Source organism: Cygnus olor, chromosome 7 (genome assembly GCF_009769625.2).
Source record: "Cygnus olor isolate bCygOlo1 chromosome 7, bCygOlo1.pri.v2, whole genome shotgun sequence".
Lineage (NCBI taxonomy): Eukaryota > Metazoa > Chordata > Aves > Anseriformes > Anatidae > Cygnus > Cygnus olor.
In genome coordinates this window covers 4,902,022-4,917,035 of record NC_049175.1, presented here as the reverse complement: position 1 = coordinate 4,917,035, position 15,014 = coordinate 4,902,022, and the positions used below count along the sequence as shown (strand labels likewise).

At 36.2% G+C, this 15,014-nt stretch overlaps 1 protein-coding gene across 1 annotated transcript in view; it reads right to left on the bottom strand.

Moving 5' to 3' along the window:
• RET (ret proto-oncogene) overlaps positions 1-15,014 on the bottom strand; it is an 83,149-nt gene that overhangs the window by 11,473 nt on the left and 56,662 nt on the right. The window contains exons 8-15 of the mRNA XM_040564043.1: positions 14,623-14,748; positions 13,955-14,065; positions 10,096-10,215; positions 8,287-8,543; positions 6,887-7,034; positions 3,112-3,219; positions 1,339-1,553; positions 1,110-1,232 (exon numbers count right to left, since the gene is read on the bottom strand). Coding sequence (XP_040419977.1) covers positions 1,110-1,232; positions 1,339-1,553; positions 3,112-3,219; positions 6,887-7,034; positions 8,287-8,543; positions 10,096-10,215; positions 13,955-14,065; positions 14,623-14,748 — 1,208 coding nt within the window. The remainder of the gene's footprint in view (positions 1-1,109; positions 1,233-1,338; positions 1,554-3,111; positions 3,220-6,886; positions 7,035-8,286; positions 8,544-10,095; positions 10,216-13,954; positions 14,066-14,622; positions 14,749-15,014) is intronic.

Genomic DNA, 15,014 nt, shown 5'->3' with positions numbered 1-15,014 from the left:
CTCAACTCTCCTCTAAAAAAAGTTTCATCCAAAAACATATGTTTTTCAAGCATGAATGTTTTTCTTCTAACAGAAAATACTCCATTGCTTTTAGGAAATGGACAAATGCAAAAATGATGGGAAATGATGATTAAAGAAGAAACCTTTGGTTTCAGAACCGTAGCTGGACAATCACAGTCAATTATAGAGTACTAAATTGAGTCTGTAAGTTGCTACTTTCCTTTGGTAGGGGATTCACTGTTGAAATCTGAGACATATCCATGAAAAACTCAGCTTTGAAAAATTTCCTAAATGTTTCATAACCTTAACAATATCACTGGCATTAATATGCCATACATCCTCCTTATTGTCATGAAATACATATACATATATATATATATATATATAACAACTGTTTCAGTAGGTTTTAAACATATCCTTTTTCCTTGCTCCCGATTGCTCATCTTTTCCTCTTTTCCCTATGTAAGAAGACAGATGTTCTGTTAAACTCTATGGTGACAAGTGTCTCTGAAGTAAAGAGAAAATATCCATTCAGTACATCAACACCCCACCAAATAAAACGGAACTGCATTTAAGTAAATGCATCATTCCTAAAACATCGAGCAACTGGTATGTAAAACACATGCATCATAAGACAGCTAATGCATATGGGAAAGCCCTTTTTATGTACGATCATGTCTTCCAAAAAGTCTTTTTCTTTCCAACTTATTTTACCTTATAGAACATTCACACAAACAGCACTACTGGCCTAAAAACAAACAAACACACACAGAAAACTAAACTTAAAATTCACAATATTTACACAAATATTTTCATAAAATTGTAAGTTTAAAAAATACAGGTATATTTACAAATGAAGAGAATGAAGAGAGGAACTAGTAGTGACTTAAATATGATAATTTTTACATACATTACTGTCCTGCTAGTTAAGCTTATCATTTTGTTTCATCTTCATTCTTTTAAATTTAAGAGAATTATTCATAGTTAATTGTTGCCATTATTCATAAAATTAGCTATTATCTTTTTCTTCTGTGCTTAGGTCCTGCAGTATAAATTCTCTCTCTTGATTAGGCAATAATTCTCACAACTCTTTTTAACATTCACTCTACCTTGCTCCTCTTGACATATGAATCTTCTTCATATACATCACGGGATAGGCCAAAATCAGAAATCTTCATTTTGCGCCCTTCTGCCACCAGTACATTTCTGGCTGCTAAATCACGATGAACAAGCTTTTGAAAGAAACCAACAATAGTGTTTATGCTTCTTGTGGAGGAACAAACTACTGCATGTCCATCTGTCACAAGGACATGCTCAGATCACTATTACATACTCTACCTTCATTTCCGCGAGGTACTGCATTCCTCGAGATATCTGCCATGCAAATGATATCAGATCTCCCATTGTTAAGGCTCTCTCATCAGGGTTATCCAAATAACTTGAATTTCTGTTACCATCACTACCCACATAGCTTGGTCCCACTTTTCGACTTTCCCTGAGAAAACTGCGCAAGGAGCCATATTTAGCGTATTCCACAATTAAATACAGAGGGCCTGAAAGAAGCACACACATCGATAAGCTTGCAATTAATAGATAACCATTTTTGATTTTTTTCAAAACAGTCTCTTCTAATCAACATGTTGTTTTTAATAGTCAGTGGCTCCAGAAACCTTTGTTCTTCACATAAATGGCACTGAGTCAGCCACAGAATTTTTTTCTAGCTTACATCCTCTATGCAAAGCGAGTGAGTTTCAGCCTAAATCAAAGCTAAATTCAGGCTCTAGCCTGTTCTCTCACCTGGATAACTTGAGACTGAAGAAATACAACCTTCTTAAAAATCAGACCTGTGAAACAACCTGAGTTAGAGAAGCTTTAAAAAAAAGTAACCCAAACCCAAAACACTTTTCTGTAGTGCATGATACTGAGCTCACAAATCATCTTCTAATTCCAGTGTTGTATTTAAGGTGCCTTTTCAGAGCACTTAAAAACATTCTGACATTTCAATCCATTAGCTTCTCCACCCTGTTACCCACATGAATAATATCCACTCAGCATGTTAATGCTAAATACATTTGTCTGCTCTATCAAAACCCTCCCACCCCATACACCAATGAATTAGCTTGATATTTATTAAAAGCCTGTGACTCAGAAACAGTTCACTTCCTTAGGGATGAAAAGAAACATTGTACTGAGAAGAAAAAAAAATCCTGCCCTGCTGGTTCATTACCTTACTAAAACTCAGAGATGACTCAATCCTGAATTACATTCTCTGTCTACAACTAATAGTGCCATCTGCAACAGAACTGGGTGAGCAAAGAAGGCAGGCCTTAGCGCAAGGTTGCCACATGTATACTGTAATTTTAGGCTGCAAAAATCACAAACTCTTTAAGGGAGAAGGACCACAATTAGAGACACAAAAGGAAGAGGATGTCGCCTTGCATACCCATTTAACATGAACAGAAATTACCCAAACTGATTCCTATGCACAGCAGTGAAAATTTGTTACACCGGAAGTTTTAATACATAGATCTGAAAATTTCTTTCCCCTTAAAACATACCTTTCAATGACTATGGCTTTTAACAAATATCACAGTAAGAGAGAGACAACAGTTTTGTGACAGAACAGGAAAACTGTGTGTCAATCTAACCATCAAGCTCTACTTTAACAAAGGGATCTGTAGTTGTTAAAAAAAAAAATCACCTCACTCCCTGACTCAGGCCTCAAAGCACTGTTATAGTATGAATAATAGTAAGAATAATGAAAGCTCCATTAAACTTTAAATATAGTCCGTATCTAAAAGGTTTACTGAGCAATAGTATTAGGAAAATACATACTGTTAGGAGACAACTAGCAGTAGAACGATTAGTTTCCAAATAGTTTCAGAATCAAAATGAGTATAGAAAATACCCTTGGGAAGAATGTTAGTTACACTGAATTTGCATTTCCTCATCCCTTCAAAGTTGCTTGTCGTATATGCCCTCATTTTTTCAGTCAGAAGCATATTTAAAAGGTGTTCAATGTTTTTAATCCGTAGTCCAAACCCAACAATGAGCTGCTGTTTATTTCCTTTTTTGAAGTTTTCATCTTAATAATGAGTTTCTAATATTTACCATCTTGACTGCAGGCTCCGTGAAGTTTGATGACATGAGGATGGTTCACCTGTTTCAAAAGGTTGAACTCTGACAGCAGATCTCGCAGTTCGCTCTGGGAAGCATTTTCTGCAGGTGTCCAAAAACATAGTTGTGGTTAGGAAAGCATTATCCGAAAGTTCTCTTCATACCATCTGAATTTTGAGATGCACCATTTATCATGGAGTTGGCAAGAACTTAGAAAACTCTTTCCCACAGGAGAGAAATGTCCACCGTCCTGCAGTCACTCATATCGGAACCAGGCAAATGAGACAGCTGCTGTTCTGGCTGGGTGAGCTGCCATCATCACCCCCCTGCCCTGATACAAAGGGCTACACAAAGAGCAGGTCAGCCAGCAATCAGAAACAAGAGTCTTCAGTGTCTTGCAGATGCCATGAAATTATGACAGATCTTTTCCTGTGTTCTAAAGCTATTTCTAGGGTGAATCAGAGCAAACTAAGAAGCATGTGAAAGCCTTTTTTTTTTTTTTTTTGGCTGAGCAAGCAAAAAAGACTTGCTCAGTTATCTCCCTAAGATTTAATCCTCTTTCTCTGAAATAAGTTTTCCAATGGAGTGAAAATCCACTTATCTACTGGCTTACCGTTGTAGCACACATCCAGATTTAGAGTTCAGAAACTAAATGTACAGATCAGATTGATTTTACTGGGAGACATATCTGCAGTCTTTGCTGATGTCAGTGACAGTAGTATGACATTATGTAGCCCCCAGAGATTTCCTTAGTCTTTCAAGCATTTTGTTTTTGCCAAATTCATCTTACAATCTTCCTCTCTGAACACACTGGGGTTTGAAGGAGATCTTACTTATAAAGAAACCACAGGTCAGAGCTAAACCTTTGTGTGCCTCATCCTTAATGTCCTTGACACAGAGAATCTCCCTATATTGTTCCTATATAGTGTTATTATCAGGCAACTTACAATTATGTACTGGCCCTTACTTAAAGTTAATTTAAAAAAAAAAAAAAAAACTTCACTTTCTGATTTTTGTTACCACACTGTTTGCTTTCTGTGAAGGTAGTAAGCACCAAAAGGATACATTTACATATCCATTTAAAATGTGTGTGCTCATAGTTTGCCCTGGTTACAATAATATTTGATTCTGTTCTACTGTATGTTGTTGGTATTGGTCTGCTATATCGTCTGCTTATATTATCTTACTGAGAACCTATACTCAGACTTGAGTCTTCTGCCTCACAGGAAGTGCAATATTAGATGATCACTCACTACTTGTAAGGGGTACAAAAAACATTAATTTAGCTAAACCAAAACCAAACAATATGAACATTATGCCTGTGAAAAATTTATTTTTCTAGCTCTGGGACTGCATAGTATGTGCAAGAAGAGAAGTTCCCTGGGGCCCCTGCTCGTCTGTATTCTTGAAAAATCACCTTCTATAGTTGACAAATGGACATTACTAGCTCTGAAGCTTTATGCCCCTTGTTTTTAGGGAACAGTGAATGATATCTATTTACTTGTTTGCAGGTGTTGCCCACTTCAATTTTATTCTGAGGGCTTTCATATCATGCAGGATCCGTATGAGTAAAGTGCTAGAAAAGGACTGAAAAAAATTCTCCCTCTGTTCCTTTAAACCTCCATCCACAGCTCCAAGACTATTTTGGCTCAGCTAATTCCTTACCTCTCCTTGTTCCCTCCCCAGAACATAGCACCAAATTGACAAAGTAAGCAAAGTCCTACCTCGTTATGTTCTTAACCACAGGTTGTGCCAAACTACACAGTTAGGAGGAAATACCAGGAAAGAGGTATCTTTTATGAAATAAGCAGGAGGCTTTCTGTGCTAATTTACTGGCTTAAGATCAGGCAACGTAGAGTCCCTAATGCTAGGATAAGTAACCCTTTGCATCTGAGTATAAATCTGGTTCTACTATATGTAACAAGGATAGGATGATCGGTGTTGGCCTGATCCAAAATAACTGTCCCTTATCCCTGGCAGCATTTTATAGATCACTTTGGACTAAAGCAATATTTCTTATACTTGTCATGTGTTAACAGTAAAGTTAAAACAGTAATGGATAAATATTTCCAGTAATGACAAATGTTCTCCACAATCAAGTTGGAAAATGTAATTTCAGGTGACTATGTGCAATGTAATTTACATTACAAAGGGATTCATTAGAGCCCCAAGTATTACTGTAAATGTCAGACCAATTTATTAAAATAAGGTGCTTAAAATAAAGGGTTACTCCTTCCTACTGTCAATTCTGTACTTGGTAATAGCTAGGGAAAGCTGAATGTTAAATCATCTGCAAGTAAAAGCAACATTTTTACCACTATGTCTTGAAATCTTAACTCAGTCACATGTTGTTGTTGACAATGTGCTAGAAAATCAGTAATACTGAGTGCACAAATAAATATGAAATAACGATCATGACAAACCCATTTACAATGATATACAGGTTGTTACTTGAACATTGCAAGACTTGACTAACCTTCACCTCTGAAAAGACTTAGTTCTAAATTTTTTCCATATGACTTATCTCCACTGAACCTCTTGCAATGTGGGCATGCACTTCGTAAACCATTTACTCTTTTGGTAAAGTAATGGAATATAAAGCATCTTTGCTTTAAAGCAGCAGAAGATGGATTTTTTTCTCTTTAACCATATATATATGTTTTTAATAATAAGCAGCAGCAAATAGTTGAGGTCATTCAGATAAAGCTAGCTACCCAGCTAAAGGAATCTTCTTGTATCCATAAGCCTTTCTGAAGGTTCTTGTTTCCCATCTTCATCCTCTGCTTTCCTAGGTGCCTGATACGTAGGGACTACATGCACTTATGGATTAGCACACAAAACAACAGAAAAGGATACAGCTGTGTGAATAACTGACCTCCTTCACCACCACTGTGTATCTAGTGAAGTCATCAGGCCCAGACATTAGATATGTAAAATCTACATTCATATTTAACAGTAAAGGTGGCAAAATGTATGGATTACAAGCCACAGATTCAGCCTCTGCCTGAAATGTACACTAATACTGGAGAACTTCTACTTCAGAGACCAAAAAACAACTAACCAAACAAAAAAAAAAATCATCTTTTTCTTTCAATATCATTTCTTTTTCTGTACGGCAAAGAAACAAGTATAAATGGGGCTTAAAACTAAACAGAGACAGGGACGAGCTCAAGGTCTCATATTATCATCCTAACATAACCTAGGAATACATTTTTTCCCTATCTTTAAAGTCTTAGGCAGAACTGAAGACATCACAAGAAAACATTAGGCTCTTCAAACCAGTTTGGCAGAACTCCTGGTAATCGAAAAGTAGATCAGAAAGTACAAAAGTAGATGGAATTCTCAATCAGAAAAGTAACTTAATAGGCCTATTCTGTCTCTTGCCTTGCTTATAACACGATTTATTTTAAAAGCTCTGCCAAAGATAACCGCAGGAGGGGAAGGGAGCATCAGAAAGCTTTAACATGCCCTTGCAATATTTCCATCAATGCAAACCAAAATTAAATGTATTTGCCCTGTTAAGACAGAGGATCCTTGCACATCATGAATCAGAACCACTTGTGGAAGTCACTTATTTGTATCAACATGATGCTAGCTGCTAAAGTCAGAAATCTGTCAGAATATAACAGACTGCTGCTGGAAGAAATGAAGGCTGTGGTACTGGTTGTTCACAGCTGACATTTTACTTTCATGTTAGCCCCTTTTCAAATCCATGCAGAGGTTACAACAAATAGTTTTCAAAACATTTCAGACGCAGATGGGAAGGTACCTTTTAGCATTTTCACTGCCACAGTAGTATAGCCAGCTCTTCCCTTGAGTCTGAAAGCTGTTGCCTTGACAACCTTTCCAAATTCTCCCTCTCCAAGAGTTTTACCAAGAACCAAGTTCTTCCGAGGGAATTCCCACTTCGGATCTTCCTGCAGGAGAGAAAAGGAACCCTATAAGACGAGTAAGAACAGAAGTAGCTAGCTACAAGAGAAGCATTAATGTTCAATAGGAGATTATTCTTCAGGAATAGGTATACTTTGGTGTACAATTTTGGTTGCTCCCTTTTTTGTCAATGAGTGCATTGCTATGAAAGCTTCTGAATCTCTAAGCATTTTGCAAGTGTTTTTACATTACCTTAAAATCACCTCCTTCAAAAAAGGCTGAAAATGCAGCCTGTGGATAATAGATTACATTTACAGGACTTAGAAATTGTGTACAAATGAAACACGAAGTGATACAATATAAATACTTGCTTTCAGAATAACTGTGAATATGTGACTGTAGACTTCACTGAGAAGTAAATCAGTTTTACTTGAGGAATAAGGCTTTCCCTGAAGAGTTCATCAGACACAACAATCCTCCTCTTAGGAAATGAGCGTTATTGAGCCTTACAGCTGCAAAATGGTGACAGATGTACAAACCAGACCAGAGATGAAAGTAAACAGAGCACAAGGTCTGTGAAGATGTCAATATCTAACATGCAAATAGAGCTGGTGTTGCCACATGTCATACAAAATGGCAGTGTTTCTTTACTATATTGGTCCATGAAAACACACCAGCTGGCAGGCATCCTGAATGGTATGTGATTTACCAACACAGAAGAAACTAGATTGAAGGTATGATAATATGACTGGACAAAAAGCATGGGCACAATTCCCACATGACCTGACACCTACAGTGTGTCTGTATAATAGAAATCAGGAACAGATCTCAGCTTTTTTTTTTTTCCTTTTTTTCCACCCTAAACTTATCCTCTGTGGAATACTATGGCTTACCACAGAGATTACAAACCTGCTGATTATTAGACTATTATTTTATTTTAACAATGTTAAATGTAACAACTTTAACAATTATATTACTTTAAAAATGTTAAAATTAAACCACACCATCAAATGTAGAGTTACATTTAGAAAAAAATGGCTTAAATTTGACCCATTGTTACAGTATATTAAAATGGAACAAAAATGGAAGAATATACTGGCCTTGTGCAGTAAGTTATATGATTTATTCAATTACTCATTAAGTATCTGTCCCTCTATACATCACTTCTGTTTTAATCATTTGATTTGGGTGTTTCTATGAGCAGACTGCACTTCTGTAACATTTTCTGCATGCATAAACACCATACTTTAGGAACAACACAGACATGAAAAAGTATATGCAAAACGATATCAGACTTACTGGTATTTTAAAGGTGTCTACAGACACCTGGTTCTCCATAGAATCTAAAGAAGGTCGACGGACATTAGTAGAAGAATAGCTGATGGGATAGGACTGGGCTGGGCGCCGGAATGTCATTTCTGCAGAGGCAATAGGTGGCTTTGGAGAATTCTTGTGGTAGCGATGGATGAAATAGGAAGAAAGCAGCACAGAGATGATGAAGGACAACAGCACTGCCCCTGCTATGACAGTCTTGCACACATCATCACATAGTTGCTCTGTGGATCAAGAAGAATTTATTAGAACTCTGTTGTTTCCTATTTCAGCTTGGACAGTTCACGTGACACAGGTATGACAAAGAGAATTCAAAAACATTTTTAAAAGCTACAGGAAAACCTAATAGCTGATTTTCTCTTTTGGGCACCAGCAGGTAATCAAATGCTTAATTGCCTGTGTAAAATGGAAGGATAGCTAGCTTGAACCCATATTCCTTGTCTTTATAGAAGTAGCTACTTCTAAGACTCTTCTTTAAGGTCCAGCCTACCATATACTGATCTTCTGATACTACTTACATCTCCAGAGACCTGTGACTAGATTTCACTTGTGGAGAACAGTTTATGTTAGAACCATTCTGTCCAAATAAGATCATCTTCACATGTTAATTTTACTTCATTATGATGCCAATTGTTGGACATAAGAAAAATACTTCTCTTCATCTTTTTGGATTCTAAAGAAAGAGACTTAGAATATTTCTGATTTGTATTTAACAAAATTTTTTTTGTGAAAGTATTTCCTTATGCTGCAACTGCATATGTAATATGCATTTTTTCCTCCACATTTACTACTTCTCCTTTTCCATAAGGACTTTTAGTGTCTTTCTTTGGAAACCAAATTATGTAAGTGCCCCTAAACATCATTCCTCTAAGGTTGCATGTTTCTCTCTGAAGGAACTGAGAGATTCAACATACTGTCCTTGCACTACTTATCATGAGATAATTCCGACCCCAGATACACAGTTAAGTTAATTACATCTGCAAGCTGTACCTCAGAAGTAAGTGAAACAGCATAATATTTTTCTGGAATGTAAGGGCAGGGGGAAAATTTATGCTTCCTCTTTTTCTTTTTATGCCTATAAAAAATTTACTCAAGAGTAAATTGGGGTATATTCTAAACAATTTAGTTTGAGAGATGTAAAATATTTGACTTTATGTTTCTTATTAGTAATAGTAAAAACAATTTTAAAATAATAGTATTTAATCCCCATTAATCTGCTTTAAAGAACTGTATAAAGCTTTTTATCTTTAAACAAAGGTCACTGAATAAAGTAATCCACTCCTCTTCCTAACACTATGGGTGTAGGCTATATGACATTTTAAAGCTGAGATTTTCAAAAATGATTAGGAGGCTGGAATTACTTGAAAGTAATAGAAGTCAGTATTCTAATTCTCCTAGGTGTCTTTGCAAATATCAGGTGAGCCTCACTGAAATGCAAATACTGCTGAAAAGCAAAGGATGGCCAACCTGTTTTTCATGTAGTAATGGATAAAAATGAATTTTTGCCAAGGACAGAAACAACCCCCTCTGGAGATTCTCAGTCTCCATAGCCAGAAGTCAAGGTGCCTGCTCTTAATTAATTTTACATTACCAATAACTATAATTATCTGAATATATTTTTATTAAGATATCTTAAAGATACAACAAAGAACCAAATACATTGCTAATTAACGTGTCCACAAGTTCAGATTGTTGCATGTATATAAACATGGAAGATGGAAGATACAAACAGAGGGAAAGATTAATATGAGAACAGCAGATAATGTTTAGACTTACCTTTGATATCATCTTTCTCACAATAACAGTTCTGTCTTGGGAAGCAGTAACAAATCCCATGTCCTGACTTAATTCCAAGATTTCCAGTGCCTTTCCCATGACCACCAATAATGTTTCCACCTAATTAAATACAGAAACAAGCTAAGATTCGCATGTAGTTAAAGAAAAAAAAATAAGGTTCAAAGTTTTCCATGGGTTTATCCCCATATGCATCTGTAAATTGGCAGCACAGCACAGTGCAATGATAATGACAGGGATTCTTGAGAATTAGGGTAGATTCTAAATGCTGAAATTTCTGAGGTCCTGAAATGAGGGGATCTTGGGTGGCCTGAACATCAGCCCTGATTAGCTGTTCTTCCTGTTATGGAAAACTCTTGATTAAAATTGATCTTTTATACAAATAAAATAGTTCTCTTTGCATTCCATTGTTATAATATGTTCCTAATTTCATGTACACTTTAAAACTCTATGTAAAATCCCATTATTTAGTGCCAAACTTCTACCTCAAATGATCATCTCGTGGCTGTCCTTAGTTTTGTCAAAAAACATTATGGTTCTGTATCAGTGAGGTCTTCTCACATTTTAAAATTCTCCCTAAAATATCTTCTCTAATCTATTTATTTTAGTTTTTCTCTACCACTGTCTTCAGGTTTTTTTTATGCATGAGATGATGTAGAGAGCAGTGTTAGAGCATACAAATCCAGCAGTCTACAAGTTGAGTTCTGTTCCTGGTTCTGATGCCAATTTCCTCTTACCTCGGAAAAGTCAGCATACTGTTCTATATATTATTTGTTCTATTGCAAATGTAGATAATGATACTGAATCACTTCTGTAAAGTGCCACGAAATAATCTAGTGAAAGCTCTAAAAATAAGTGTCAAGTGTTTAAAAAAAAATTTCATTACTAAAGAAGGCATTGTTTAATAATAGGAAACACTTACAGAACTACTTGATTTTGAGCAGGAAATGATCATGCAGAGTAAATGCAAGGTCAGGCCCAAACCGTATTTCCAATTAAATGTATATTTTTTCTGTATATAGTATCAAAGTGACCATTAGGTGTCACGTTTTTCATGTATAAGCTGCCTTTAATCACAAACAGCATTGCATTAAGAGATATAGAGAGGAAACCAGTCAAGTTCAACAAATTTAGCTGCCGTTCAGAAGGATTGTCTAAACCATAAAGGGATTCAGAAGGTTAACAAGATATGTTCCATACAGTCTTATTACTTCAAATCATTTTCCTCCCTCCTAATTCAATAGCAGAGTGAATGACTGTTTCTTTTCTTTGGATACGTAGCAAAAATTGAGGAGGAGGATATTTTGGCAAAAGGAAAGCAAACATCCTTCTTTAAAAAAAAAAAAAGTGAGACTGGGACTTGGGTATCCAAGCAAAATAGACAGATTTTGACCATCTTTGCAGAGAGACCTACTAAAATGTACGCATGTCAGCATGTTAATTTGGGAAGAGACTCTGCTGAGTCACTGCCCTCTCTGCTGACACTTGTTTTGAGAAGTGTGGGTGTTCCCAAAACTCTGGCTTATCCCCCCAACCAGCCAACTTTCTCTGTTGTGAAGAGGTGATGAAATAAAGTTTCCATCAGCCTTAGAAAAAGCATATTCTTTTATATATATATATATATATATATAAAAACTGTATCTATCTGTGTTTGAGGACCTGGAAGAAAGGGGGAGCAGAGGATCAGTAGATCCTACCTAAATGGCTACTGAGCAAAAGATTTGAAGACAAAGGTTTTTTACACAGCAGGGAAAGAAGGAACACATCTTTACTGTGGTTGTACACTGGAAACACGGAGCTTCCTATATGTATTCCAGAGGTCCATAAACGTATTTTTCACCAATGTACTGCTGGTAGGGAAATTCCAATACTGTTTTGAATTGTGGGGTATTTTACGTATTCGCATTTTAAATCATCAGCTGTTTCCATTGCCTTGTGGTGGGAAAGAGCTTTCCCTGCTTCAAGATAATTTGGAAGTATGAAAAACAGTAATCCTATCCCACACCACATAGAAACTCCAGAAATTCAAAAACTAAAAACAATGATTTTCAGACAAAACCAAAGGCAGTGAACAATTACTGCCAAAAACATAGCAAGGTAGAAGCCTAAGAACTGTATTTTCTTCCATTATCAGAAGGTCAAAGTTCAGAGGAACCTACAAAGATAAGTCATTTACAAATATTTAGTTAGATTCACACACCCAGCCCTGAAGCAGCTTGTTATGACAAAAAAAAGTGCCTCATTTAGAATGCAGTTAGGTTGCCTCTATTTGATAGGCACAGCCACAGAACCAGCTGTTTCAGCTGACTGCCCTTGAATTTAATATTTACAGTGTTAGTGTGAGAAAGCAATTCTGGGACCCCAGCACGCAGCTATCTTAATGACAGATGAAGTATAAAAACAAAGTATTTTAGCAACTGTGTGTACTTAAAGAATATCCTTGATCTTAATGCATCTGGGGCTTTTCTATTTATTACTTGCTGTTTATTTCCAAAGAAATGTCCTCTGCCAGGAAAAGCTGAAATAATGGTACTTCTGCACCTCTGAGCTCCTAAAACATGCTAATTTCTCTGTCTGTAAACATACTGGTTTTGGGCACTATCCCAGGCTCTGAATTGCATCAAATTACATATAAAATTATCCAACTCAGCCATTAAAAAGGCATACATAACATCTTGAAAGCTTGTCTTGCTTGCCTGCTGCTATTATCTAATAAGACTATTTCTTTCAGGCTTCTGTCACAAATATTTCCACTAATTCCAGTTATTACCAAAATAAAAATAAAAATCAGATGATCAGAGTAGTTACTTGCGTTCACTTCAATCATTTCTGCCACTTTACAGATTGTTTTTTATGCACTCTAATGAAATAATGTCATAAAAGTCATTTAGAATACACAATCACATTCTTTCATGTGAGAAATACAAAGGTGCATATTTATTAATTCGTTTTTATAGAATAACTTCGGTCCTAGCCCATAATATACTAGTAGCTCCTCAAAAACTTTTTAAAATTTAAACATGGAGTATAGAATGCCAGAACCAGGAGAATTAATCAAAAAAAACAGTAAGGTGCTTACATATTTATTCATTCATTAGATACTGAATGCTGTATAAATGGATCAAAAAATGATCATCTCATAGAAGACTGAACTTGCTCAAGTATAGTACATTGTTTTGCTAACCTTGGTATCTTCAGGGTGATTTGTGACCCTGCAGGTATGTGTGTGTGAAATGCAAATAAATGTGTTGAAGAAAAACCTGTAAATGTATTTCAGTTCTTCTTTTGTAAATGCTGTTCATGTGAGTCTCTGCCTGTACCTTCAAATAGATAGCGTGTTGGATCACTTTGACGGTTACTTATCAAATAAGGCCAGATGCATTTCTGAAAATGATCCTTCTTAAGCACATGTATTTTGAATTGAAATTTATTTCTTTTTACTTATTTAGTAAATAGTGAAATAGTTCAAAGAGACGTGGTTTCTATTTCAATGTGCTACAGTTTGGAAATACGGCATTAACCTGCCTAAAATCAGTATTTGTTTCAGCAAATATCTCCAATGAAGAACACTACCTGCAAATTAACAGAGGGAGCAGAATGAGAATTACTGAGAAAACCTTATCTTGCCATCACTGAGAGCCAACAGGTGTTAAGCTGACTGGCTTCAAAAATAACAAGTCTTCATAACCATAACGTTCTTTCATGATTCATCTGCAGGTATGACAATGCATATATGGTAAATATGTGGAACTTGTAAAAGTATCTGGGCTTAAGAAAGTAGAACTTGATGAACAGCGATCAGCTGCGACACAGAAAAAATAATCCTAAAACATTTCCATACTTGTGCAGTCCTGGGGGCACACAGCTGGATCTTTGCTCTCAACCACATCACAGGTGCCATCTGGGCAAGTCTTGATACTTGGGGTGCATGTGGAATAGTTTGTGGTGATTCCTATTAACAGAAAAACAGAGTTATACAAATACCACGAGGCTTTGAAGGAAAACTTACTGCATCTGCTTGGTGCATAGTGACACACCAAAATACAGGTCAACCTTATTTTAAAAATAAACATCTGTGAATAACTATAAATACTTTCCCATCTTCTAATGTAATAGGACAGACAACAGCTAAAAGCAACTGGAAGGAATATAATTTTCATTGTGTTTTCTGATTTGTGTCTTTGATAGCACTTTGGGTAGGTCACAGTTACAGTGAGAATTACTTGAAAAAGAGGTAGGAGACCATTTTGAGACTGACGAGTAGCTTTTACAGCTAAGGACATTCCTACACAATTTTACACGTATTTGACTACAAAGGTTGTCAAAGAGAATTTGAAATGCTCAATGCAGTTTGACAGGATAAAGAATCAACACAGAAGCATTGTTATGGAATAACCAAAAGTACTGCCACCTATCAGATCTGTGTCCAGCTAGAATAAATCAGTTTATAGAATTCCACAGATCAGTTAGAACTAAACACAAACTTGATTTCAGAGAACAGAAACGTACCTTTCCCACTCCCCTGTCTCCACTGGCATCTTCCTGTTAGGACTCCCAGGCCACCACACTCTTCACATTCAGCATAGCGCTTACTCACAGCGCAAGAGTCTGGGCAGTCCTCTTCTTTTTTTAAAACTGTTGGGGAGAATGTTTGCTGTCAGTTCAGTAAAAGGGAGATGAATACAGAACAAGTTAGCTCAAACCAGAAGGAAAATTCCTTTCTTTGGGGTAGGAAGAAAGGAGAGATGAGGGAAGAGAGAAGACAAGAGTGAAGACTGACCTGACTATCAATTTGTTTAAGTAACCTTTTAAAAGTCCAGGCATTTCTCTTCTGTGAAATTAAATAGCAAGAACATGATGGCATAGTCATTTTTTCTTGATGGCACACTGTCAATGCCTAG